Here is a 24,336-nt window from a genome sequence, read left to right as displayed (position 1 = left end):
AGTGTGGCCGCGGCGGGCGGTGTGTCCCGGTGGCGGCGGCGCGGGTGGGGAACCCGCAAGAACGAGGCCGGGCAGCACGGGAGCCACAAACACAGATCTTTAATGCGATCAGACCGCGAGAGAACAGCACAGTCACGTACAGGCATCCCGAGAGTGCGCCCGCCGCCCCCGGGCCCGCTCCCTCCTCACCCGACACGGAGGTTACAAAAACAACACGTGAAACCGCGGAACTCGCTGTGGAAACGGACAGGGAAGGGGCCGCATGCACTGGGACTGACACCGGGGAGCGCCCGCGGGGAAACCGGGACCGGGCAGCAGCGTGTGGAGCCTTGGGGGGGGAAAACACCCGCGGGAGCCGCCCCCGCAGCACTGACAAACGGTGCCCCTCGGCTGGGAGCGTTAATTACCCACACCGAGATAACGAGCAGCGGCCAGGCCGACAGCTGGGGGAGCGAGGGCTTTACTGACACCGTTCTCACAACAGCCCATCCCAGGGGCGCGGCTGCGCTGCCGCTGCCCGGCGGCCCTTCCTCCCCTGGTGTGGAACAAACATACGAGCTACTTACAATATGCAAATGGGACCCAGAGCTGTGCTGCGGGCCCAGGAGCAGCGGGGTGGGCACGGGGTCGCACCCCTCTCCAGTCACCTCTTCTGCCTTACTGGCCTGTTAGAAACACCCACCCAGGCCGGTTTTTTAAGTCAGAAAACTCCACAGAGGAAGCTCTGACTCAAGCGCACAGTCCGTGGCTGTGCTCCTCTAGAGAAAAATCAGATTTTTCCCCTGTTCTGTTTACACCCAGTATCTGATCTGTACAAGAACTAAAACCAGACTTGAGCCCACCTTAGAAATGCGCTCCAGCTGATCTGGTCATCCTCACAAAGATGAACAAACTTCTGAAACAGGCAGATCAGGGCCAAATTTTGACTGTCTTGACTTGGCTGGAATAGTGAGGCAACTCTCAAATACATAAAAATTAGGTGGCTAAGCACTAAAAGAAAAAAAAAACCCACTTCTGAATTTCTTTTAACATATATAAACAGAAGGAAAAATTAATTAAGTGAGAACCAGTGCTACTGGTGTGCTCACAAAGGGTCAAGTAGACCTTTTGGAAAGGGCTGAAGCGTTACAAACATCACGGCAGCTCAGGTCTGCGACCGCGGTCGCTGGGTCAGAACAAACACCATGTGCCAACCACTGGCCTGAATGGAAAACGATCCGTCCAGATTTATTTATTCCTACTAAAAACAAAATGCTGTTAAACAGTACGTAACTCTGTGTCTCTACAAACTCACAGCTATCTGCCAAACAATAAAAATTCCAAACTACAAAAGATGAGTTGTATTCAGTAAATATAAATGGGAAATTTAGGCTTTGTGTAGAATGTTTATCAGACTATTTACAGTGCAACACAGATCGTTTGAGTTCAGATCTCGCCAGCTTCTCTCTCTTCTGATCTCTTGGAACGAGATTTGCCATTTGTGCTCTCATGCCGCCTCTCAGAAGAGCTCTTCTCTTTCCTCTCTCTGTCTCGTGACTTTTCTCTTGAAGATCGATCTCTAGAAGATCTGAAGTACAAAGTAAACCATTGCTATAAGCTTCACAACTAAAAGAATTTTCAAATATGCATAAAATTACAACATCTTTCCCTAACAAGGCTGTGGCATAAGTTTCTCACAGAAATGTGCCTGAGTACTGCGATGGCGGGAGCGATGGCCCCCCAGACAGGAACGCTGCTGCCTCTCCGAGCTCTATGGAGAGAACACCAGCCGTGCCGCGCGGAGTTGCGTGCACGGCACAGCTTTTGTGACTCTCCTCAGCGTGATCCTTTCAAGCTGCTGCCACAAGGGCTCTCCCAGGTCTTCCTTGGGCCACACTAAAGTCCCTGCAGTTTCTTCCTCTTCTATCACTCAGCTCTCTTTGTGTCTTCTAGAGCATTTTTTGGTGATGCTCTATGCTAGTGGCTTTCTGCTTGACTGCTTCAAATACCAACTCTATTCTTTGGACCCAAATGTCTGCTCAACCCTTTTTTTTTTTTACTTTGCATCCTGACAAGCGTCATCCTTGGCAGCATCCTGGGTTTAAAGTCAGGATGATACAGATTTATCTTCACAGCCCACAACATGGGCAATTTTTTTCACAGCCCGCCCAAATGACAGCTCCAGATTTTTAGCAGTGCCTCGCTGTATCAGCCCACACAGAATTAAGCAGAGGGCTTCATATTAAGTCTGATCTGAAAATGCTGGTTTTCTGTATGATTCACACCAGCTCCTTGACCAGCAGCTTTCAAAAGGTGCTGATCCTGACGGAGCACTAGCAGCCTGGACCCCTCAGAACCAGGCTGGGGTGTTCCCAGACCACATAGAGGCAGCACATCTTGTTCTAGGGCTCAGCATCCAGGTTTTTCTTTACAGTAACAAGAAAGAAGAGGACCTGGCAGGTACCTGAGAGGTTCCAGCCCTTATTCAGGCTGATTGTAAGGTTTGGAAATACTGCCCAACTGGTAAATTCAAACCTTACACAGCCCTCTGTATCACGAGCCATTTCATTTCCATTAAACTGTGTCATTTAACCAGAAGACATCAGTCTGTCTGATGAGATTAACTCTTCTCCTGTTCCACAACAATGCCTGCTGCCCACAGACCTCCTGTCCTGAGATCTGCAGATCCTGCAACAGCCTCTCCGTGTCTTCATACAAGTGAGACCTCAGATCAGCAGAACCTGAATGCAGGTTTCATTAATCCTCGAGGCAAAAATAGAAGCTACAGTCTTCCAGGGAACAGGGTTTTTCTATTTGTTCTCTTGGTTTTCGTTTCTTATACTGATCCTGGTCTCTCCCCAGTTCTCAGTAATTTTGTGGAGCATGTCAGCTAGCCAATCCCCCTACAGTCTCGATGGGCTGATTTGAACATGTTCAAGGTTTTCGAAGTAATCCCTTACCTGCTCTTTAGTAATAGTTATTACAGGGTCTTCCTCACTTCCTAATTGTCCAAACTTCTTTTCTTTATTTTTCATGTTCAAGACAGATTTAAAAAAGGACTTTAGTATTGCAGCCATTGGAGAATCAACAGTTTTCACAGCCCCCCCTCAATCATTAACAGACTTATTTTTTCAGACCATTATTTCCCACCCCCCTTCATCAGGTATCTTTAAAATCTGTTTTTACCCCTTTAGCCAAAGTGACACAAGAAACAACAGTAGGTTTGTTTCTAGAACTGTACTTGAATGGTTGGTGCCTGATCAGGTAAGACAGTGCTAAAGCATTCCTCCGTTAACTAAGAGCTAGATCTAACTTTAGCAAGCACCTGCTGACAAACTTGCTCCTGGGATTAGAAGGGCTGTAAGGAAACACAAAGATCCCTTTCAATTTTGCTAATACTCCTACACACATTTGCTTCATCCTTCCCCAAAGCACAGCAGGCATTTTGCTGAGTTTCAGACTTCAGCAGCCCTTCTTCAGACTACACTCCTCAGCAACATGAGAACAGCACACTCCTCCTCCCAAATGCCTTTTCCCCTCCCTCTAGTGCAGATTCCTAAAGAACTGTCTCTCTGTCTCTCTCTTGACCAGTTATCTTCTTACCCTAACAGAAGCCTTTCCCCAGATCCCAAAGCACTCACTTCCTTCCACAAGCCAGCACTGAGAGAACAAAGCTGGGAAGCAGAAGATAACCATAGAAACAGAATGCCAAAACTGCCCCTCAGCTACTTGGCTTTCACAGGCCTGGGGAGGCTCAGCACATGCAGGCCTTTGTGCTGCTGCTTACCCAAGAAAACCAGCACCTTCTCAAAGTTCACCAGGGTAATGCAGGTGACTTGTTCTCCTAGACTCTCCTCTCAAGCTGGGATCTCGCTGTACAGTTACTGCCCTACTGCTCTCCCGTGAGGCCAGCTACAAACAGCCACGGGGAAACCCTGCTTTGGCCCAGGGGCTGGTACAGGACACTGCAGCTGCTGTCTGGAGAAACTGGCTATGCTCCTGCTCACTCTAAGGGACTGGAGAGGCTCTCTGTGATGCCAAGGACTCCCCTTTCCAGAAGCAGTCATGTCAGGAATACATACTTGTGTTTTGAACTCCTGTCTCTGGACCCCCGCCGGTGACCCCTGCTGTGGCTGCGGGAACGGCTCCGGTGGCGTCTGTGTCGGTCTCGGGACCGGGAACGAGACTTCCGCCGTTCACGGGAAGCTGATCTCGAGCGTCTTCGCCTCCTATCCCGAGACCGTGATCTGAGAAGGGACACAAATTGCCTCAGACTCAGGAGATGGACCAGTACATCAGACCTGCACACCCGACCCTGTCTCTCAGACATTCCTCGGTAACAAACACACAGAGCATCAGCACTCACCCCCCAGCCGCATCCCTGACAACACAGAGGGCAGATCACCCACAGGATGGGCATCTACCTCCCAGGCCTCATGCTATCAACAAAATGCCAACGGGTAAATTTGATTTGCTGGGAAGCTTATATAAAAAGCTCTCACCGTTAATGTAAGCATGTGCTGATGCCTAGAGCAGAGCTTACCAACTGTGCCTCGCTCACAGCGAGGCCTGGATAAGTAGAAAAAAGGCAAAGTGGCACGAGAAATTACCATAACCTGTGTGGCAGTCCACCAAAAGAGAGTCTGCCTTGTGAAAGTACTGCATTTCAGACGCAGATCTGTTTCAAGCAGATTTGTTTCAATCTGCTGTAAAAACTAAACAAAGGATGGCAATGTATATGGAAAGCAGCAGAAAAGAAGATCTGCAGTGATCTCTCAGATCACTGAGAGAAGGCTGTCACACCACTAAGGTAAGCTCTTCACAGAGGTGTGGGGCCTTTCATCTTGACTGTACTGTTACATCTGAGGTATTAGATATGTAATGGATCTATTTCAGACATTAAAACTATTAAAGCATATTAGATGTTTATTAAACTGCATTTTTAGATTCGTACTCTGGAGCACATGGCACCCTCTGTCCTGAACAGGCTGGCCAGTATCTGCTTTCTAGCCCAAGGGGTGACATGATGTTATGCAGCACTAAAGAGGTACCCAAGTGGCAGTTCCAGTTTCTTTCAGGCAGAGAGAACTCCACTTGTGAGACCCAGGAAAAACCTCATTAGCTAACAGAAATACAAATGGGTATTTGGGGGAACTGTGTGAGAACTGTGCACTCACCTTCGACGATCTCTATTTCTTGATCCAGACCTAGAAAGAAGAGGAAAGTTAAGCAAGAGAAGGTATGATATTGTCAGTGGGGTTTTAATACAGCATTTCATTCACCCTGGCAGCTCTTCACAGGAACACAATAATACCCCAAGTAATATGTCAGTTAAAAAAGCTTGCCATAAAACCATTAAAACATGCAATTATTTTCAAATTGAGGGACAGGGGGAATGAGAATTTGTCAAAATCTGAATAACTTCGTAGAAAGAGCAGTTTCTACATGCAGAGCTTCTTGTCAGAGCAGAAAAGGTCTACAAACCAGTTCAGTCTCTGTTAACAAAACACCAACACAAACCTTTCCAACTCTAAGTTTGCTGTCCATATTTCATGCTACTATCCAGTCAGAAAGACACTTGACAGTTTTCTGATTTTGTTTCCTTTGGGGTAGTTGCACATTTTAAAAGGTTTAATAAAGAGAAAATACAGGATTTTCTCATTCATATTTATTTAACGAATATTAGATGGAAATTTACGTCAATTATTTTTCTTCTTCTTTAGGAAAGATGAGCTAGGAAAAAAAAAGAGGGGACGCAGACACAAGGGAAGAACTATTACTCAAAAGTAACCGACATACAGAAAATCCTTCATCCCAGACTCAGAAGACAACTTGAGATCATTCAAGTCTCACTATCCTTTCTCACATTTCCATGGCCTCAGAGCTCATGTACAGCACTCTAACCTGAACACTGTAAGCGTCAGCTTCTGACAGTCTGTAAATAACAATGTCACAATCCTTTCAACTTCTAAAGCACCATTACTCAGCATCACCTTAAATACCACTTCATGTGAAAGATACATCTCCCTTTTTCTCTACAGCCACGTTTCAGAGACAACCTACACCTAAACCTCACACAGTTTGAACAGTCTCTGTGCTTTGAGAAGCAGACAGTCTCCCTGTTTAGTGACTTAAGAGACTCACACACATAACAGCCCCCGTCTCTCCACAGCACACAGACTTGCAGGGGTGTCCCAGTCACACAGCCACAGAGCAGTTCTGGCACCGTAACAGGAGATGCAGCTGAAAGCTACACACAGGCAAAATTTTAAAAAGCAACAGAGAAGTGTCTATTTTAACAACATAATTTAAAACCATACTTGGATAGGATAAGGTTAAGAGAATCAATACGCACAATGAAAGGGGATTGTTCAATAATGGCAGAAAGACAATAAAAAAAATAAATTTAGAACGGAATTCAGGGAGAAGGACTGTAAACAAGGTGGAGCTGAACTTGGAGTCAGCCAAGTGAACCACACGCTGAGGCGACACACAAGAGGAAAAGCTGATAAACCAGGAGAGCAAGGCAATAATGCCACACCTCCTTTTCCATGTAACAGAACCTGACAGAGCAGCAGGACGTCCTGTAGATGCCTGGCAGACAGCTCAATTTTTTTTGGTGGTTGTAATTACCCCAAGTTCTTAATGTTCTTTTCCTCCTGATCACTTTATTCTGAATCACCAGTGCACACATCCTCACAATGCCATTCCACATCCCCTGAAAAGCCTCGCTCTCTTCCAGGCCTATGATCTGAGCAGGAGTTTGCACAATAAACCCCTGATAATGATTGCCTAGCACTAGACTTCAGAATTCAGGAAGCATCCAACAAAGCGTCATCTTCCTTACCAGCCTGAATCAGTATACAGCAGGAGACCATAGAAGACTGCTGTCCCAAGAAGTGGGAGGATGAGCATATTTATTATTTTTTCCCTCTTTTGTGACCTACATCACAGAAGCTATGTGCTGAGTTTCACAACCTGTGTTTTGTCCAACTTATTACAAAGGAAATCCATTTGGCAACTCCACCTAGACTTGTTTACCAGTGTACTCTGGAAGCAAATACCAAGGTCTGCAACTCCAAGCATGCCAGCTCTTCAGAGAATTCCAGTCTTAAGAAATTACCAGGTAGCCCATGGTCACCAGCAACACCAAAGGACTTGGGTTTATTTACCACTAAGGGTGACAACCCGGCTTACTCATTACTATGTGGAAATCACAGTTTAATTGACAAATTAGTAAAGGCTGTGACAGGTAGAGTTTCACAAGTGAATCTACAGGTTTCCATAGTATCACACAGCACATGTAAGTCACCAAAGACTTCTCCAAGTCAAGCAGGACTTGTTCTCTTACTGAATAACACCATGGAGATGCTGCATATGAAGACAGGGTAAGAAGAGTTATGGAGGAAACATGTTTTCTGTGGTTCCTTAAATTATCATGCTCTGGTTAAGAGAGGCAGTCTGAAAGGCAGTAGAAGTCACTGATTAGTTTTTGATGGAAAAATGCCCCTGGAAGCATGGTGTTGCACAGCTCCCAGCAGAGAAGGGGCTGAGACATTTGGGCTCTAGTCTGTGTTCTGACACTTGAGTGTCCACTGGGGAAACTATTTTCCTTCTTTGGGTCAAAGTCTCACTTTGGGGAGGCAAATAATTTGACCTCCTCTGTATGACACTCCTGGCTCCTTCGTAACAAGTTTTTCTTTGGTATCTGAAGAGAGGAGCATACAGATGCCTCTGCACAGAGCAAAGGCAAAGGCTGGCCACACTCTAAGTAGTGCTACATATGGAACCAGCGAGAACTCAGACCATCTCAACACAGTTCTTAAACCCTTCATATTTAAAGCATTAAATAAACATTAAAAAGTGACCTTCAAACTTCCTCATCAGATGCATTCATATATGGAGGCCCCTTAACACTCAGGAACTGAGGGTTTGTTGTGTGGAGGTCTGTTTTTTGTTTGGTTGGTTTTGTTATTGTTATTCTTGGGCATTTTGTTTGTTTGGGAGGGGTTGTGCCTGTTTTGTTTTTATTTTGTTGTTGTTTGGGGGGGAATTGAGGGTTGTTGTTTCTGTTTGTTTGTTTTTAAACCACAAAAATAAAACCACAGACATGCCTCAGGAGGAAGAAAGCCAGCGCTTCGGGGAGATGCAGACCAACTAAGAGATCCAGAGGATTCTTTCTGAAGGCAAGTCCACTGATCAATTTTCACACAGAAATGACCTCCAGGCAGAAGAGGCACCATGGAGACCAATGCAGAGTCCAGGTTAGATGTGGTACTACCATGGGTCAGAAAGGTCCTCCCACAAAGCAGATGCATGGGAAGACACTTCTTGTTTCATTTCCATATTTCTATCCACAGCAACAACATACATCAGCCTCTCCTGATTAACTCCTGCACATGTGAGCCAGTTCCAGATTCTGCAGGTCTCAAAGATAACTGGATTAGTGAAAATCATGCATGGAAGCCAAAAAGTTCTGAGGCTCTGCATGACGTGCTGCAGTTCAGGAGAAAGCTGCAGCATGAACTGGCACTTCATATGACAGCAGACAATCCACAGGGAGAAAGAACTCACATAAAACACCCAAACTGGACAATGCGTAATGATTTGGGGCTTACATCTTCACAGTGCACCAAAATCACTAAGCCACAGACCACAGAAGACGGAGCTGCTTTGATTCTGGTATTTATTTGCCAGCATTTCTAGCAGCGTATACCTCAGAGCATAGTGCAGTTACGCATCTCTCATGCCTCTGACATGGATGGCTGAAATACATTCTGCACTTTACATCAAGGGTCAAAAGGAGCTTTCCACAGGCAGCAAGGTTGAGTTTTTCTGATGCAAGAAGTACAAGAGGAGAAACACGAGAGGTAACTGGGGAGATGTGGTGACGAGAACAGCATTCCTACTCAGCCACTTCCTCTGCCTGACCATCGCAAATAACCACCCTATTCACACCAGGCTGTTTAACTGAGCTGTTTACACACAAGATGCCTGTTCAACTAAAGAAAAAATAGTTTTTCCAGTTCAGCTGGCAAGAGGCACAAGAGCTTGTCCTGAGAATACCAGTGTTGCAGCCACTCCCATTGCTCAAGGGTTATACACGTGTGAGCAGAAGGTGACACATACAGCCACAACCACCAGAAGCAGCCACACCTTGGGATCCCTGGGATCCCCTTGGAAAACGCTTCCTAAGCTGTGCCAAAAGCACCTGTTTTGTAGAAAAGTTTGGAGCAAGACAGGCAAGCCCACCATCTGGCTCACGGATACCAGCTCCATCTTCTAGCCTAAAAGTTAAGGGCATTTTAGCCAGATTCAGAGTGCCAAAGATGGGGACTAGACCCTTATACGACTGAAGATTACCAGGAGCTCACATCTTTCAGACACACAATGGAGGTTAAAACAATGCACACACAATCACTCTCAGGTTGGGGGTTTGTGCACTTGTTTACATTTTTAACTGAATGCCAAGGTGATCACACGGCACCCGGAGCATGTCCAACAGCTGCTCCCGCAGCAGATGCTGCTTTCCTGCAATGCTCAGATACAGGAAATCGGACTATTTTGAAACCAACTTCACAAACCAGTTATCAGCTTCCACTTACCGTCTGCCCATTCTTTCCTCTCGTTCTCTCTCCTCTCTGCGTCTCAAACGATCCTGGTTTCTCTTCTCTTGCTTTTCTGCCACTGTTTTCTAGAAAAAAAGTTTACACTGCATTTCAGCCACACAGTAACAGGTCAGAGAGATCTGCAAGGGGACTATTCAGGTAGTAAGACAAAGAACCATTTATTTAATTGCATTTCATGTGCTAGCCAAGGTCTCTGCCAAGGTTCTCATTTTCCTCACAACTTCACTAACACACATCAGCGCAAGAAATGGCACTCTCAGAGACAAGCCCGTAAGCTTTGCGGAAAGGGTCTGTCTCACCACGAGCACACACAACACAATGAAACAGTGCTCTAGCCTCACACAGATCATCTATCAAGGCATGGACATCAGTATACTGCCTAGAGAATAAGGCACTGGGATCACAATTCTTACTGGAGCAGGCTAGACATCTCTGTTTGCGAGCAAGGCCAGTTACAAACCACTACAGAAAACTTCTAATCACTTCAGCTACTGAAGACCTTTTTCACTGACAGCACTATGTGAAACTTCAAGCATTTTCTTAAGAGGTCTCAAAGTTAAAAAAAGAGTGACAAATTGCAGCCATATCAATGAGAAAAATACAGGTGACTGTACCAGTACTCTAAAGAAGAAATTACAGCAGTGGTCTGGTTTGACTAATTCTGACGGTACACATTTAGTAACCCAAAAATTACAGAAGCAAACGCCATATGAGGCTCCAAAAACTTCAATTTGAAGTTTCAGGGATTCTGCAATCAGAAATACCTGGACTTCTACAAGCACTGTGCAAAGAATTCTGTATTAATTTAATAAAAGGTGTTGAATGTCTTCAAAACTACAAGGAGCAGGTTTAAAATAGAGAGGATTACCCTCAGCTGATCCAGTTTCTCACGAATCTGAATGAAGCCCAAGTGTAATTTGCCTCCAAAGTGGTCAGCAAGACGCCGGTCGTTGTCATGGAGACCAAGATACGCTGAACAAACTTCACACACACGCAGCTTCTGCTGCTGGAAACTGGATGCAGGCATTGAATTTCGGTATTCTTCCTAAACAGAGGCAAAAAACCACGCAAATGTCAGGGAATCCCTACATAGGCACAACCCTCCAGGGAAATCCCTGCAAAGAATTGCCATGCTGCTTTTAAGGATCAAAAAAAACACCCTCAATATAAAGAAGGTGCCATACAAAATGCTTTGCAAGCACAACTAACCCAAGAGTCTATCCCTGTAAGTGACTAGTGACCAAATATTTCAGAGGACAAATCACCCCACCCCAGTCAGCTCCCTTCACTAGATAAAAAGTTTCTAAAAAGCTTTTCTTCATCTATCATGCTACATTGCCAACTGCTTGCTGGTGCGTTGCTGAAACTGAAAAAGAAGGTGCTGGAAACATTGGAAAAGAGGCAGGAACTGCCCAACTGTTTGTCACATACTCAGCCCAGCGCAGCCCCCTACAACAATTCATGGGAGAACCAACACCATACCTCTGCCTCTTTCTTTTTTGCGCGGACTTTCTCCACTTCCATCAGGATCTTTTGAGACTCATCAACATTTCCTTCAGCTCCCAGCTGTTCAGCTTTAGCTAGGAGTTTTCCAATATCTTCATTCAGCTCGTGTACTTTCTCTGCCTAAAGAGAATAGTTAGTTTTTAATAAGACAAAAAACTTAATAAAGCTTGGAGGACAACTCTTTTCTCTAAAAAATATTGCTTAACGAAAGCAGTTGTTGGAAGATGACCATAAATCTCCAAAAGTCAAAGGAGTCCCATCCAAGAAAAAGGGCTTGGTGGGTCAAGTACAGGCAATGCAGTCACAGACACACACAAAGAGAGAAACTGGACATGGAGAGGACATCACCAGTTCTGCTGCAAACACTGGCACATTTCTGGCTTACAGGACAGAGTCACAAAAACAGCTTCAGAAATGGTTTGTATTGTCTCAATGAAGGAAGCTCCCAAAGAGGAAACTTGGTGGAGCCTAACTTCCCAGTATCAATGGTGTCAGAGACAACAGAGCACCAGTGCTCTCGCACAATTTCAGCACAAACATTTAATGGGAGGACAATACCTTTGCAGACACTTCAGCACTGATCTCTTCCTGTGTCTCAGCCAGGCGTTTCTTGGCCAATTCTGTTCTCCTATCACACTCTGCGATGAAGGATTCCAGGTGATCCATCGCCTGCGTGTTCAGACAAAGAATTGTGAATAAAGATGCTCTCCATGCCAGAGCTAGCTTTGACAGCAAGCTGGTGCAATCCCTGTACAATGCACAAACAACCTCAAGAATGGGTGCCTCCATAAAAAAATATAAGACATTTTGCAGAAAAAGTAAAATTTGATCCCTGCCCTTAAATCTGTCACTTGCCTGGAACCTGACACAGTTCCTTTACTCTGACACATAACAGGATGCTCACAGAAAGACTGCTTTGCACTGGAACTTCCAACACATGAGCAACAGGTGCAAAGACAAAAGCACTCGAGTAACATGAAAAGGGAAGACAGAATTAATCTTCCACTTGATCTGTTTGATCATAGAAAGCTAAATCTGGCAAAAGTGAAGCCAGAGAAGGCTTTTAATGTCAAATCTCCCTCTGGGACAGGCCACCAGATTACAATGACCTGGTACAGAGCAGCAGGTGTGGGATGTGAGGAATGCCAGAGGAGCCTCCTGGCTAGCTGCACTAATACAGCTGCAAGGACCACAACAACTTTTACAATTTCAAGTCAGCAATCAAGCCAGCATTCAGGAAGGGGCTGCACATTCTTGTCAGGTCACACATCATATAACATGGCTGGCTGAAATGCCCACGGGGTTCTATCATTCAGCCAAATAACATCAGGAGGCCATTTCTACAAAAGTAACAAGTTTCTCCGTACTCACATCCAGCTCAAAAAACAGGTCTCTCTCTTTACTTGCAATCTCATAATCTGCACGCAGTGCCAAGTCATGGATCTTTGTACATTCTCCCAGGTCCATTCGCTGTTGAAAAGAAAAAGGCCAGTCAGTGTAAGAACCCTCCATTATGGCAGTAAGAGACAGACACTTCAACTCTTGCCAACTGTATCATACCAAAACACAGCCTCTTTAGGAAGAAAAGCTTCCTCTTAACCTGTCAGTAACAGAACTCCCCAGAAAAACCACAGGCTTGCTAGAACCCCTTTTCTAGGTGTTCCTGGGACAACATAAAAACACCCCAAATGTTTTAAGTTCAGTCCTACTCCTGCTTGAGGTCACAGCACAGCCTTAGAAATTGCTGGGAGGGAGCTGGGAAGGTGCAGCATGCTGCAGCAGCAATTGTACAACAGTAAGTGTTCAAAGCTCACCTGGAAAAGCGCATCTGTGACAGGACAAGCCCTAGTAATGTATTGAAAGATACCAAATCACAGAACACAGACAATGTTTCCTATTGTGAACAAGTGAACTTAAAGGAATAAGGGGTATGGCCAGTAGAAAAGCACAAACCCATGCTCAGCAACAGCAGACTCGTAATTCTACAGCTAGTCCCTGCCTGCATTCAGCTGCAGCCTGGGATTTTAAAACCTGTCCAGCAAAGCTAATTCCTATGCATAAGCTCATCTAATCAGAGACTTCTTAAGAGCAACTCCTTCCCTAGAAAGCCCTGACTTGCATGCTGCCCTTCACTCCCATTGCAGTAAATGCTATCTAAATGTTATTTTTCCCCAGTCTAGTAGTTAGGAGCCACATGAACCAAAGTTAATTATACTCTTAAAACATGGAAATTCCAATCTGACATTATCAATATGCAACAGAGAACATTCCTCTTGAAGCAGAAAAAGAATATGACATTTTGAAAGCCAAAGTAATAAAAGGCCTAAGTGTGAACCACAGTACGAATGGCAGGGTACATGTCACCGCATGCCAGAACACTCCAGCCAACCATCCTCTTCTCTCCCATTCACCACCAGTCCCAAGGAGCCCAAACCTGAACACGACACAACAGGTGTCAACTCACTGAACTGCACAAAAAGCTAAATCGGGATCAACACAGAATCCCTGTGGAATATCACAAACTAGAGCTGACGGTGCCGGGGACACCCATGTGAAGCAATGCACTCAGCAGCAATGTAAGTGTTCAGAATGAAGCAAAGCAAGTAAAGCAAGCTCCACCAGGTAATGATCAGGTTTGCAGCAGTTACCTGTGTTATTAGCCTTTTCAAATAAAGAAAACAACCCCAGACAACTTGCTACTATTTAGTCTTCCTCATTTAGCTCAGATTTACCAGCAACAGGAGGCCACAGCCAGCAGGCTACAAGAACAGACACTGTGCACAGGAATAGTCCTGCTGAGCTCCTAATTGCAGGAATTTAATGCCTATAAAAAAAAAGCATTCAGTACTTTCAGAGTTTAATCATGTTCATCTTCAGGCAAGCGTCTTCAAAGAATGCTAGTGAGCTACTATTATTTTACCACAAAAATAACTTCCCATGCTGTGACTTAAATCTTTTATTCTTGTGGTTATTCTACTGAAATCCCTTTCCAATATAGGGAGAAAACAGCAGTATCAGGTATGATTGTCACAGATCATAACTATTCTTATCTGAACTCCTCTTGCAAGCTGAGCCCATAGATCCACTCCAGATAAGGGGCTCCAACCCACAACTTCAGAAAAGCCAACCATGTGCTCCGTATTCCTCTCCCTGCTTGTTTAAAGACAACAAATCCCTCAACCTCTTCCTCCAGGGGAGAACGTGCAGGTCTCATCAGCATACAAACCTCAAGTCTTCTTCCACATCCCTGGAGATGGTGCACGGAGATTTCCACAGGTATTGCCCTCTAACCCTTCTCTCTCAAAGAATCCTCTCATCTCAGGGAGGCCTCCCATCCAATACTCACCCTTTCCAGCAGTGATCGCAACTTGCTCGAGTCAGCACCCATGGCTGATTTATAATACAGGTAGCTGAGACAGGTAACCAGTAGAGTCTGAGTAAAAATTTAGCCCCCCATAGCCCCCAAAGTTTTAATACATTTAGATGCCACTGATAATTAGTCCTGCTTGCATTTGCTGAGCAATCCACATTTTGAGGTATCTCTTATGATCTCCACTGAGCTGCTAACTCACCAGAACATGTTTCCAAAAGGAAGCTCTTTATTAGTAATCAGAGCTGCAGAGTTCCACCTAAGTGAAAAAGAAAAGCACAGAATCCCACAAAGACATTTAACAACCTACAGATTTCAGCTCCCTCATAACTCCCAGGGGGGGACACAATTAATTCCCTGAGTGTAATTTCCAAGCTGTATTCTACCTGGGCAGCTTTCAGACTCATCTGTCCACTTATTAGTGGAGCTAAAATTCAGGATTACCAGCTGATGCCATCTCTGAATGTGCTGCAGTACTCTTAGTGACAGAAATATGTTTACCATTAGCTGCAAAGCTAGCTCAGTGAAGGCCACTAACGATCTAGTGACAAGTCCCCTGATAACAGCACATGTACATATGAAACTAACTTGTGTTCTCCCAGATTTTTCCTCCTTTCCCATGGAGCCCAAAAAGAGAACCATTGTAGCTTATTTAGTGATAAGTGTAGACAAGTTTCTGGGGCCAAAGGCTCTTACAATGTGGAACACCGGCCCACCGAAACAAAGCAAACATCAGCATGCCTTCTGCAGCTCTCAGGAATATTCCAAAGCTTTACATACAGCCTGGACTCCTCTTACTCTGCACCTCAGGGTCAGTAAATTGAGACTCCATCATGTTTCCCTGAGCACACCTACCCAAGGGATACAGCTTCCTGGTCATCTCTAATCAGCCTCCCAGTAAGCAATATCTGCACACGTGAATGATGCAGCAGTAACAATGCCTTCAGCTGGAGGATGCAACATAACCAGCACCAGAAGGTTTGGAGCATCTGTTTCAAGTTTCCAAAAAGATCCAAGGTCCTGATTTCCGCACTGCTACACAGCCAGAGGTGGACATTGCCCCATCCAGCTGAGCCTGGTTCACCCACACAGCTCTTCCCTTAATGGAGCACCCTAAGATCACAGTGAACCTGCCAGAGATCACGAGGAGTTCCTGCACATTCCAGTTAAGTTTCATTCTGTGCTGGCAGCGCTGACAGCTGAAATGCTGTTCCTGTTTCAGACATCACATGTTCTTTCAACATAGATCTGTGGCACCAACATTTTTTCTTGCCTTTAAGAACGTGATGACAGCAGCATCAGAGCTCCACAACCTCTTAAAGGCCACTACAACATCAACTGAGTGATCCACAAAATTAGTTGCACAGAAGCTGTCTTCCTTCCTGTTCCTGTGTGAGATTTCTAAGCACAAATTCCACAGTGAGAGGTAAGAGAACTCACTGCAGACAAGTAACAACAGAAGCAAGAGAAGATTTCTCAATGTGCTTCTATGGGCCAGGAGACTCGCAACACATCTGAACATCTGACTTCCTCCATGCTTTGGCACTAGCTCCAACAGGCATGAGCATTACTTAATTCAATGCCTTGAACTCACCGCAGAAGGCAGCCTGCATCTTCAAAACATTAAAAACTGTCGCAGAATCTCATGTCAAAAGCATACCCTAACCATAGTGACCTGCACAAAGGATGGAGGTGGGCAGAAGGTGATTTAAGCAGCTTTAGAATTCTGAAATAGGAGTGATATTGAGGCTCACAGAGCAATTACTGGAAAATACATCTGAGCTTCAAATTAATAAAAAATAAATACAGAGACTGGTATTCAACCTCCAATTTTATTCTGCAGCAGCAGGCACTGAGAAGCTAAAGTTTGAGCTGAGGCAGCTTTTGCTAAAGCTCTTTCTACTACTGCTGCCACAGTCTCTCTATTGCAGCAATGGAGGAAGGAGTGCCAGCCCTCCCCTTCGCTGGCAACCCACTGTGTCAAACCCAGCTCTTGAAATAACAGCAGGAAGGGCTATAAATAATGACAGTATGTTTAAACACTGGTTAGCGGATGGACAATGTGTATTGCCATGGTATTTGCTGTCAAACAGTGAGGGTAAAGATGGATTTCAAACATCCATATTCATCTCCATCCTGCAAGTATGTAATACAGCAACAATTACAAAAGAGGCGCACCATCTTCTTTTGAAAGTCGGACTGCGTCTTTCATCTGTGAGCCAAAATGGAATATTTACTTCACTAGATTTCATTGTTAAAAGCCCACGTCACCTTTTACTCTTACAGAGAGCACGAGAGTCAAACCTTTGAGAATTGGCCAGCTCTGTCCCCAGGAGTGGCAGCGAAGGAGCCGACTCAACTGTTTCAAACCAGTCAGGCAGAGTGACACACTGCTCTGAGCAACCAGCTCTAAAGACAAAGATGGCCAGAGCTGTAACTTGCCATTAGCACAACCACCAGTAGTGGTGAAAGAGCTGCCATTCCATCAGGAAAACATCACATGGTTGGAGAGGGGAGCCTGAAAAGCTACAAGGATTAAGGATTATTGCAGACAGTGAGAAAAAAATTGCCAGTCTTAAGATGCAACAGTGAACTAGAGCAACCAGGCTAGCTATGACCTTGCAACCTCCACAGGAAAAGTTTCAAGCCCTAACCATCTGAAACTGCTACAAGAGAAATAATCTTGCAAATTTGTGTGGGATTGTGAGGAAAAAAAAAAAATTCATGTGAATTCTGAGAGCTCCTGACTTCAGCAGTTCCATACACAGGTCACAGAAACTGGAGTTAGAATCATGACTGCTCCTTGGGCACAGAAAGTCCGATCTCTCCTACAAGTTACATACAATGCACAGAGTGGCCCTGAAGAGTTGCACCAACGTCATCGTCACCAGAATTCCTTATTATAGGGAATATACTTACTGTTCCAGCCAGGATATCATGAGGACAGCAATCCAGAAGGTGGCTCTTGCAAACACGATCGTCTGTAAACTTCACCCTTTGTCTGGTTTCATCTCCTGAAATTCATTTGTCATTTTAAATAAGGAGACATTAGAACAGCAATAAGATAACAGAGATGTCGGTGTGATCATTTCGTCTCAATATGCAGATTAAAATACTTGGTGTTCCTGCTCCCCAAAATTACTTGAAAAAAAGCTTAGAGGGTAACAGGATATTCTGGAACACTTATAATTGGCAAACACACACTATTTTAGCATTTATTCATCCAGTACACCATGCTAAACACAGTGTTGGCGAGCCAAGTAACGTCCAAGGCCTGTCATCCATATAAAGAGACAGCACAGCCAGAAGAGAAAAAAGGAGACAGACAGCCTGGCTCGCAGCCAAAACTGTTTTATCCACCCCCGGCTTTTTTTTTTACTGTGAGGAAGGGGCAGGAGATACTGACACCCATGCTATTGGATCACAAAACAGGGCTGTGCTGGACAGTTTTTATAGGCAATTGGTATTTGCTCATCTGATAATTGAGACATCAGTCAATTTGGTTTGAAAACCAAATATGCAGTGTGCTTTCCAAGGCCATGCAAAGATGAATCTTGTAGGTCTTGGCCTGGAACACGAAGCGTGCTTCCCACCCACATCCCACCCTCAGAAGACATTTTACACTCAGGAGCCACTTAAACAAGACAATATCAGAGAAGCAAAAAAATTAAAAAATCAAAAAGGAAACAAAGTTAGTCAATACACACTGCGAGCTCCAACATATACTATACCCATCTGCATTCTTCAAGACCTCAGCTGCAGAATTTTATGCCCACTGTTGAAAAGTTTTAAAGGAAAAGTTTTCTTGCCCACACCTGCAGTAAGGAAGTCAGGGGAACGATACATAAAAGTAAAGGCAAAGTGGTAATGGTATGTGACAACTTTAAAGTTCATCTGTGTATATGACACAGGTATGTGTAATACTAAAGTATGAATATAGTTTAGGATTCACAAGCATCCAGGAATAATGTTGTGTCTACTGAAAATGTTGGTTGCTTTTATTTTCTTTCTAAGCTACACTTTTAAAGTTACTTGTGAAAAAACGCAAACACTTTTTTTTTGTTATAACAGCTTTAAAAATTGGTTGTGACTCACGGCTCGATGAACATGAGGCTTTTCTGCAACTCCCTTGCAGATTGATGTAGGCAGGCAAAGATACACTGAACCTTTATAAATAAAATAGAGGGGCCACAATTGTTCAGTTTGTATGAAATAAAAATATGGGAAGCAATTCAATAGCAACTCAACACACAAAGAAAGAAAAGCACTTATTCACTTACGAAACAAAGTGCAAAGTACCTGAACAGCCCTGCTAATGTGCCAAAGGGAATTTAAGTACTCAGCAAGTCGCAGAAGGGAGACACAAACGGCAGCGGGAACATATTTTGCACAGGGTATCACATTTCTTTTCTTGGACAACTACACCGGCCGGCTCCTGCAGGCACACCTACCTACACGCCTCGGAACGCACGGCGGGGCCTGGGCACGGAGCTTTCCCTAAAACCTCTCTGCGGCAGCCAGGCCCGGAGCGGCGGGCTCCTCCAGGGCTGGGCCGCACGCCGGGCGCTTTCTAGGGCCAGGGCGAGGCGGCTCCTCCGCCGGGCAGCCCTACCCCACCGGGCTCCCCGTGCGCTGCCCGCTAGGCCGCACCGAGGCGCGTCCCGGGCCCGCTCTGCCGGCCCGCCCAGGCGCGCTGCTCGGCGGGGCCGGGGCCAGGCCGCGGAGAGGCGGGCTCGGGCTCCAGCTCGGGCTCCAGCTCGGGCCCGCCGCGTCCCCCGGCGCGGGCGCAGGCCGATCGCGCCGCAGGTCCGGAGCGGAGGCGGCGGCCGGGCCGGGCCAGGCCCCGCGCGGCTGAGGCGGCCGCCAGGCCGCGGCGTTTCCTGCAGGCCCCGCCCGCCCCTACTCACCGTCCCGGGCCGTGCCCATGAGCTGGTCCAGCAGGGCCCGCATCTGAGCCTGGGCCGACATGGCGGGCGCGGGGCCGGGCCGCGGGGAGCGGCGGGCGGACGGCTCCGGCCTGGGGCGGCGGCGGCTCCGGCCTCAGCGGCGGTGGCGACGCGCGGCCGGCGCTGGGCGGAAGCAGCCCCTCCCGCCACCGCGCGGCATGCCGGGACGGGTAGTCCGCCGGAGAGGGCGGGGCCGCCAGCGCTCTGCCCTGGTGCCCATGGGGCCCCTCCGGGCGCGCCGCCTCCTCCAGCTCTCCGGCCTGAGTGGGGCGGCTCGTTAGCGGCGGCTGAGGAGCTCCCGGGCGGGGCACCCGCTGCCCGGACCTTCGCTGGGCCGCCACATCGGGACCGGCCCGCACCGCGGTGCGGCCCTGTGGGTGCACCGGCACCTGGCAATGACCGAGCGTGGGCCCAGCAGCCGTGCCAGGCCGTGCCGGGCCATGCCGAGCCGTGCCAGGCCGTGCCGGGCCATGCCGAGCCGTGCCGGGCCGTGCCAGGCCGTGCCGAGCCGTGCCGGGCCGTGCCGGGCCATGCCGAGCCGTGCCAGGCCGTGCCAGGCCGTGCCGGGCCATGCCGAGCCGTGCCGAGCCGTGCTGGGCCGGGCCGGGCCGGGCCATGCCGAGCCGTGCTGGGCCATGCTGAGCCGTGCCAGGCCGTGCCGGGCCATGCCGAGCCGTGCCGGGCCATGCCGAGCCGGGCCGGGCCATGCCGAGCCGTGCTGGGCCATGCTGAGCCGTGCCAGGCCGTGCCGGGCCATGCCGAGCCGTGCCGGGCGGGCGAGCAGGTGACAAAGGAGCAGACCGAAGGGTGCCCGTGGCTTATCAGCTCCGACCCACCGTGTTTGCCCAGCAGCGCCCTGGCGGGACAGCTGCAGCTCCCGCCCCGGCAGTGCCGGGTGAGCGTGCGGGAAGGGGAAAGGGAGAGAGCGGGGCTGGTGCCCAGGGCTGCCCCCGCTGCTGCTGCACCTCACCGGGGGCTGGGGCCCCCCCCTCGGTACGGGCACAGCCCGGCCCAGGGTGCGAGCCCGGGGGCAGGGCAGGCTCCGCGGGTGCAGAGCGACAGCTGCAGTCACCTCAGGACCAGGACAGCTCTGGAGCGGGGCCCTGGCTGTCCCCACCACCTGAGCTCCCCCAATACAGGCACTGGAAAGCTTTGGGTGCTGCATCGGGCAAGGCTGGAAGAACTACTAAATGTTGAGTAAAACATTGCAAAATATAAAATAAATTCGAAAAAAGGAGAGGAAACTTTGAGGCTTATGTGCAGAGGAACACTGGGGCTAGAATAATGAATGTTAGTCTTAGTTTACTTATTGATTTAAACTTCTTTTTTAAACTAAAATAAAAAAATACAAATTAATGTTTTACAAACCTGGGAGGAGAAAGAATTTTCAGCACGGTACAAAACTTTAAAGCGTTCCTCCAGCTGTCACAGGCAGGTTGTCCTGTGTCCCTTGGCCATTGTGTGTCCTGAGCTACCCCAGAGCCCCCAGCCACCTGTGTCCCCAGACCATGCTCTGTGCTGCCCCAGACAGCCCCACTGGGCAACAGCTGCCTCGGGGTGTGAGCTGCTTGCCATTGTCACTGTCCTCAGTCCCTCACATGCTACGTGAGTCAATACAGTCACAGGAAATAGTGGAGACATGGGGCACCCCAGCACCCGGTCCGTGGTGGCAACACTGCTGTCCCAGGTGCTGTCCCTGCCAGGCTGGCCCAGCCGCTCCCCACACAGCATGTCCCCACCTCTGCGTTCCCAGGTGCCGCCTGGCAATAGCCACTGGCCCCAGGCACCCAGCCCCACCAGCTGCCGCGGAGCACAGCACCTCAAGGTGACTCTCCTGCTGGCTGTGCCATTGGGACCATGTCCTGCCACCTCAAAAGTTTCCAGACCTCATTTGGGGGCTGGTCAGGCAGCCCCATACCCACCTTGGGAGGCATGAGTCTGGAGATGGGGGTCTGGACTCCCACGGGGGCTGCACAGCACCTGGGGTACCCCCATGAGAGGTTTCTCCTGCTGCAGCCATAGCGGCAGCGCCTGTTTGCAGAGGCGTTGTTCGATACACAGTATGTTCTTCAGAAGATCCCTACTCCAGGAGTCAAAATAGCATGAAATTTAATTTTACGCCTATTTGACAAAGCTTGATTTCGCCTCCAATCAGCAGGGAGATAAGAGCCCTTGGCACAAGTGTGCGGGCAGTTTGGCAGCTGGGGCTGCCGATTTAATAGGTGAATTTACAGGAACAACACTTGAAAATCCCCTGGCTAGTGAACCATTAAGGTGAGCCCTGCCTTCCGTCCCCGCGTCCCTCCCCGCGCTGCTCTCCCGTTGCTGGGTGCTAAAGCAAACCCCAGCTCTGTTTACCAAGTCTACTATTACAATACAGTGACCAAATATTTGCCAGCCGTCAGCTCGCTGCTCCGCTATAAATACTTCAGGCCCAGGTGGAGGGACGGCGAGGGGGAGCAGCGCGGGAGCCTATGCATGGCCGGGCGGCAGCGCCAAGGTGAGTGCCGAGCTGTGGCCCTGGGCGATACCTCCCGCACCGGGGCGTTTCTCTGGCTGCAGGGAACAGCGGGGCAGGCTGGGTCCATTGCTGGGGCAGCCCCGGGGGCTGAGCCCCCCACTACCCACCCTGGGGCAGCACAGAGGCAGGACCAGGGGTCCATCCTGCTGTGGGGACAGCACAAAGAGGCACACATGGTGACCCCAGAGATGGCAATGATGCTGTCTCAGGCTGGGTGCAGGGCACAGCACCGTGCTTGGTGTGGTGGGAGCAAGATTTGTCCCCCAGGATTCATCCCCTTCCCCAAGACCCTCTTGGGGCTGGCAGCAGGGCAATGGCAGTCCCAGGCATGTGGCTGGGGATGCCCTGCAGCAGGGCAAGGCTGGGGACGCTGGGGCATAGGTGGTACTAACTACAGAGGGGCCTCATCCAGCTCAGCAGAAGCCAGCCATGACCAGAGCCCACCAGGGCAGTCCTGGCCAGGTTTGCCCCATCACAAGGAAACATGCGGGGCTACCGTGTGGGGAGGGCTCGGGGCTCAGCATCCCAGGGCTCAGCACAGTTTGTCAGGGACAGATCAGCCCGGGGCGGCAGGGTGCTCAGCCCCGTTCATCTACACGCACAGCCCCAGGGCAAAGGAGAACAACCTGCTGCCCCACAGCTACAGGGGACATCCCCACTGCCCCATGGCTCAGAGGGATGTCCCCGCTGCCTTATTTCCCGTGGTTTGCTGGGGACATTCCTGCTGCCCCATGTCCCATGGATCAGTGGCGACACCCCTGCTGCCCCAGGTGCCATGACTTGGTGGGACATTCCCATTATCTCACATCCCATGTCTTGGTGGAGACATTCCTGTTGCAATACATCCCATGGCTTGAGGGTGATGTCCCTGTTGCCTGATATCCTAAGGTTCAGTGAGGATGTTCCCACTGCCCCATGTCCCATGGCTTGGGAGGGGATAACATCACTATTGCTCCATGTCCATGACTCGAGGGCACGTTTCCACTGCTCCGTATCCCATAGCTTGGTGGAGTCATCCCCACTGCCCCATGTCCCATGGCTTGTGGGGGACATCCCTGCTGCTTTCCAGTCCCACCATGGCCACAGCATGGCAAAACACCATCCCCCTGCCACCTCAGGGCCAAGCACCACTGCAGGGCAGCGGGTTGGGGAGGGTGCTGGGGTGCGTGCCACCCTCACCCCGCTGTCCCTGCCCACAGGGTGAGTCCAGGCCCCAGGCGTGCCGACATGGCTGCAGGCGTCATCCAGCCCCTGGCCAAGCTGCGGCTGCCCTCGCCCTTCCGGAACGATCTGCTGCTGCCTGCACGCCCCGAGCCCGACCTCCCTGACCTCTCTGAGGAGGAGGAAGAGGAGGAAGAGGAAGAAGAGGAGGACGACGAGGAGGAGACAGCAGAAGAGAAGGTGGGGCCGGAGCCGGCCATCCCCAGCACTGCTGAGACCACCCTGCAGCTCCTCAAGTTTTCAGAGCTCATCAGCTGCGACATCCAGCGGTACTTTGGGCGGCGGGGCCGGGAGGAGGCCGCCGGCAGCCGCAGCATGCCCGAGGACTACGGCTCACCCCAGTGCACCAAGGCTCAGCCCGATGCCACGGCACTGCAGGGTGGCCCCGGGGCCGTGCACAGGCTGGGGCCACTGGCTGAGCTCTTTGAGTACGGCGTGCACCGATGCCTGCCACCTCAGGCAGCCGGTGGCAAGACGCAGCGGCTGGAGAGGAAATACGGCCACATCACCCCCATGCACCGGAGGAAGCTGCCGCCCTCCTTCTGGAAGGAGCCAGGCCCTGGCCCCACCAGCCTCCTCCACACCAGCACCCCCGACTTCAGCGACCTCCTGGCCAACTGGACGGTGGAGCCGGGGCCGGAGCTGCCAGGCACAGGGCAGGAACCACCGTCTGAGCCAGGTCGCCCAGGGCTGGAGGCTGAGCCCTTCACTGGGCTGTGACCCCACCATGGCCCCGGGGGCCCCTGGCCCCGCCACGTGCCACCCAGTTAATGATAAACCCAGCGGCCCCAGTGCCAGCACTGGGGCACCTGGAGCCAGCAATAGGATGAGTGAATAAATGACTCCCGCCAGGCGCCAGCGTGTGCGGTGTCCTTTGCCACCCACTGCCACCATGTCCCTACCGCTACGACAAAGGGTCCCCGCTCAGCCTGGCCCTCGGATGCCGCCGGCTGCCCTGGCAGCAGGAGAGGCAGGCAGCCAGTGCCGCAGGAGCCAGCAGCCCGTGTTTACCCTGCAGCCCAGGTCGGTGGATCCCATCCCCTTATCTCGGCCATGCTGGAGCAAAGGGCAACACGGGACCTCATAAATCGCCCGTCTGCCAGCACCCAGTGGGACCCGCCACAGGGACTCGCTGCACCCCACAGCTCGCCTGCCCCATGGCAG

General features: G+C 49.5%; 2 protein-coding genes across 5 annotated transcripts; one reads left to right on the top strand and one right to left on the bottom strand.

The window, feature by feature from the left end:
- Nucleotides 1-1,201: 1,201 nt before the first annotated feature.
- On the bottom strand, nucleotides 1,202-19,582 carry LUC7L (LUC7 like). Of its 4 annotated transcripts, none has more exons than XM_082064184.1 (11): nucleotides 19,392-19,582; nucleotides 18,580-18,650; nucleotides 17,404-17,498; nucleotides 12,486-12,584; nucleotides 11,673-11,783; nucleotides 11,091-11,234; nucleotides 10,477-10,653; nucleotides 9,585-9,673; nucleotides 5,157-5,186; nucleotides 4,062-4,226; nucleotides 1,202-1,567 (listed from the first exon to the last, which is right to left on the bottom strand). In XM_082064184.1, exons 4-11 carry the CDS (start codon nucleotides 12,579-12,581, stop codon nucleotides 1,426-1,428), a joined length of 954 nt encoding a protein of 317 aa, XP_081920310.1. In that variant the 5' UTR covers nucleotides 12,582-12,584; nucleotides 17,404-17,498; nucleotides 18,580-18,650; nucleotides 19,392-19,582; the 3' UTR covers nucleotides 1,202-1,425. The 4 variants fall into 4 exon arrangements, with proteins under 4 accessions (XP_081920310.1, XP_081920307.1, XP_081920308.1 ...); XM_082064183.1 differs by lacking the exon at nucleotides 18,580-18,650 and adding an exon at nucleotides 2,940-3,001 and having other exon boundaries at nucleotides 1,431-1,567; nucleotides 19,392-19,579; XM_082064181.1 differs by lacking the exon at nucleotides 18,580-18,650 and having other exon boundaries at nucleotides 19,392-19,579.
- A 2,291-nt stretch (nucleotides 19,583-21,873) lies between these two features.
- PERCC1 (proline and glutamate rich with coiled coil 1) lies at nucleotides 21,874-23,950 on the top strand. The gene is made up of 2 exons (XM_082064344.1): nucleotides 21,874-21,930; nucleotides 23,151-23,950. Exons 1-2 carry the CDS (start codon nucleotides 21,905-21,907, stop codon nucleotides 23,890-23,892), a joined length of 768 nt encoding a protein of 255 aa, XP_081920470.1. The 5' UTR covers nucleotides 21,874-21,904; the 3' UTR covers nucleotides 23,893-23,950.
- The last annotated feature ends 386 nt before the right edge of the window (nucleotides 23,951-24,336 follow it).

Source organism: Streptopelia decaocto (assembly GCF_964273445.1).
Source record: "Streptopelia decaocto genome assembly, chromosome: 13".
In the NCBI taxonomy this organism is placed as follows: Eukaryota; Metazoa; Chordata; class Aves; order Columbiformes; family Columbidae; genus Streptopelia; species Streptopelia decaocto.
This window is presented reverse-complemented; position numbering and strand designations above follow the sequence as displayed.

Coding starts and splice junctions, on each gene's coding strand:
- PERCC1 (XM_082064344.1), top strand. CDS start 21,905: ATGCATGGCCGGGCGGCAGCGCCAAG. Junction 21,931..23,150: donor GGCCGGGCGGCAGCGCCAAG/GTGAGTGCCGAG, acceptor CCCTGCCCACAG/GGTGAGTCCAGGCCCCAGGC.
- LUC7L (XM_082064181.1), bottom strand. CDS start 19,452: ATGTCGGCCCAGGCTCAGATGCGGGCCCTGCTGGACCAGCTCATGGGC. Junction 12,585..17,403: donor ATGATATCCTGGCTGGAACA/GTAAGTATATTC, acceptor TCTTTTCAACAG/CGAATGGACCTGGGAGAATG. Junction 1,568..4,061: donor GACAGGAGTTCAAAACACAA/GTATGTATTCCT, acceptor TTTGTACTTCAG/ATCTTCTAGAGATCGATCTT.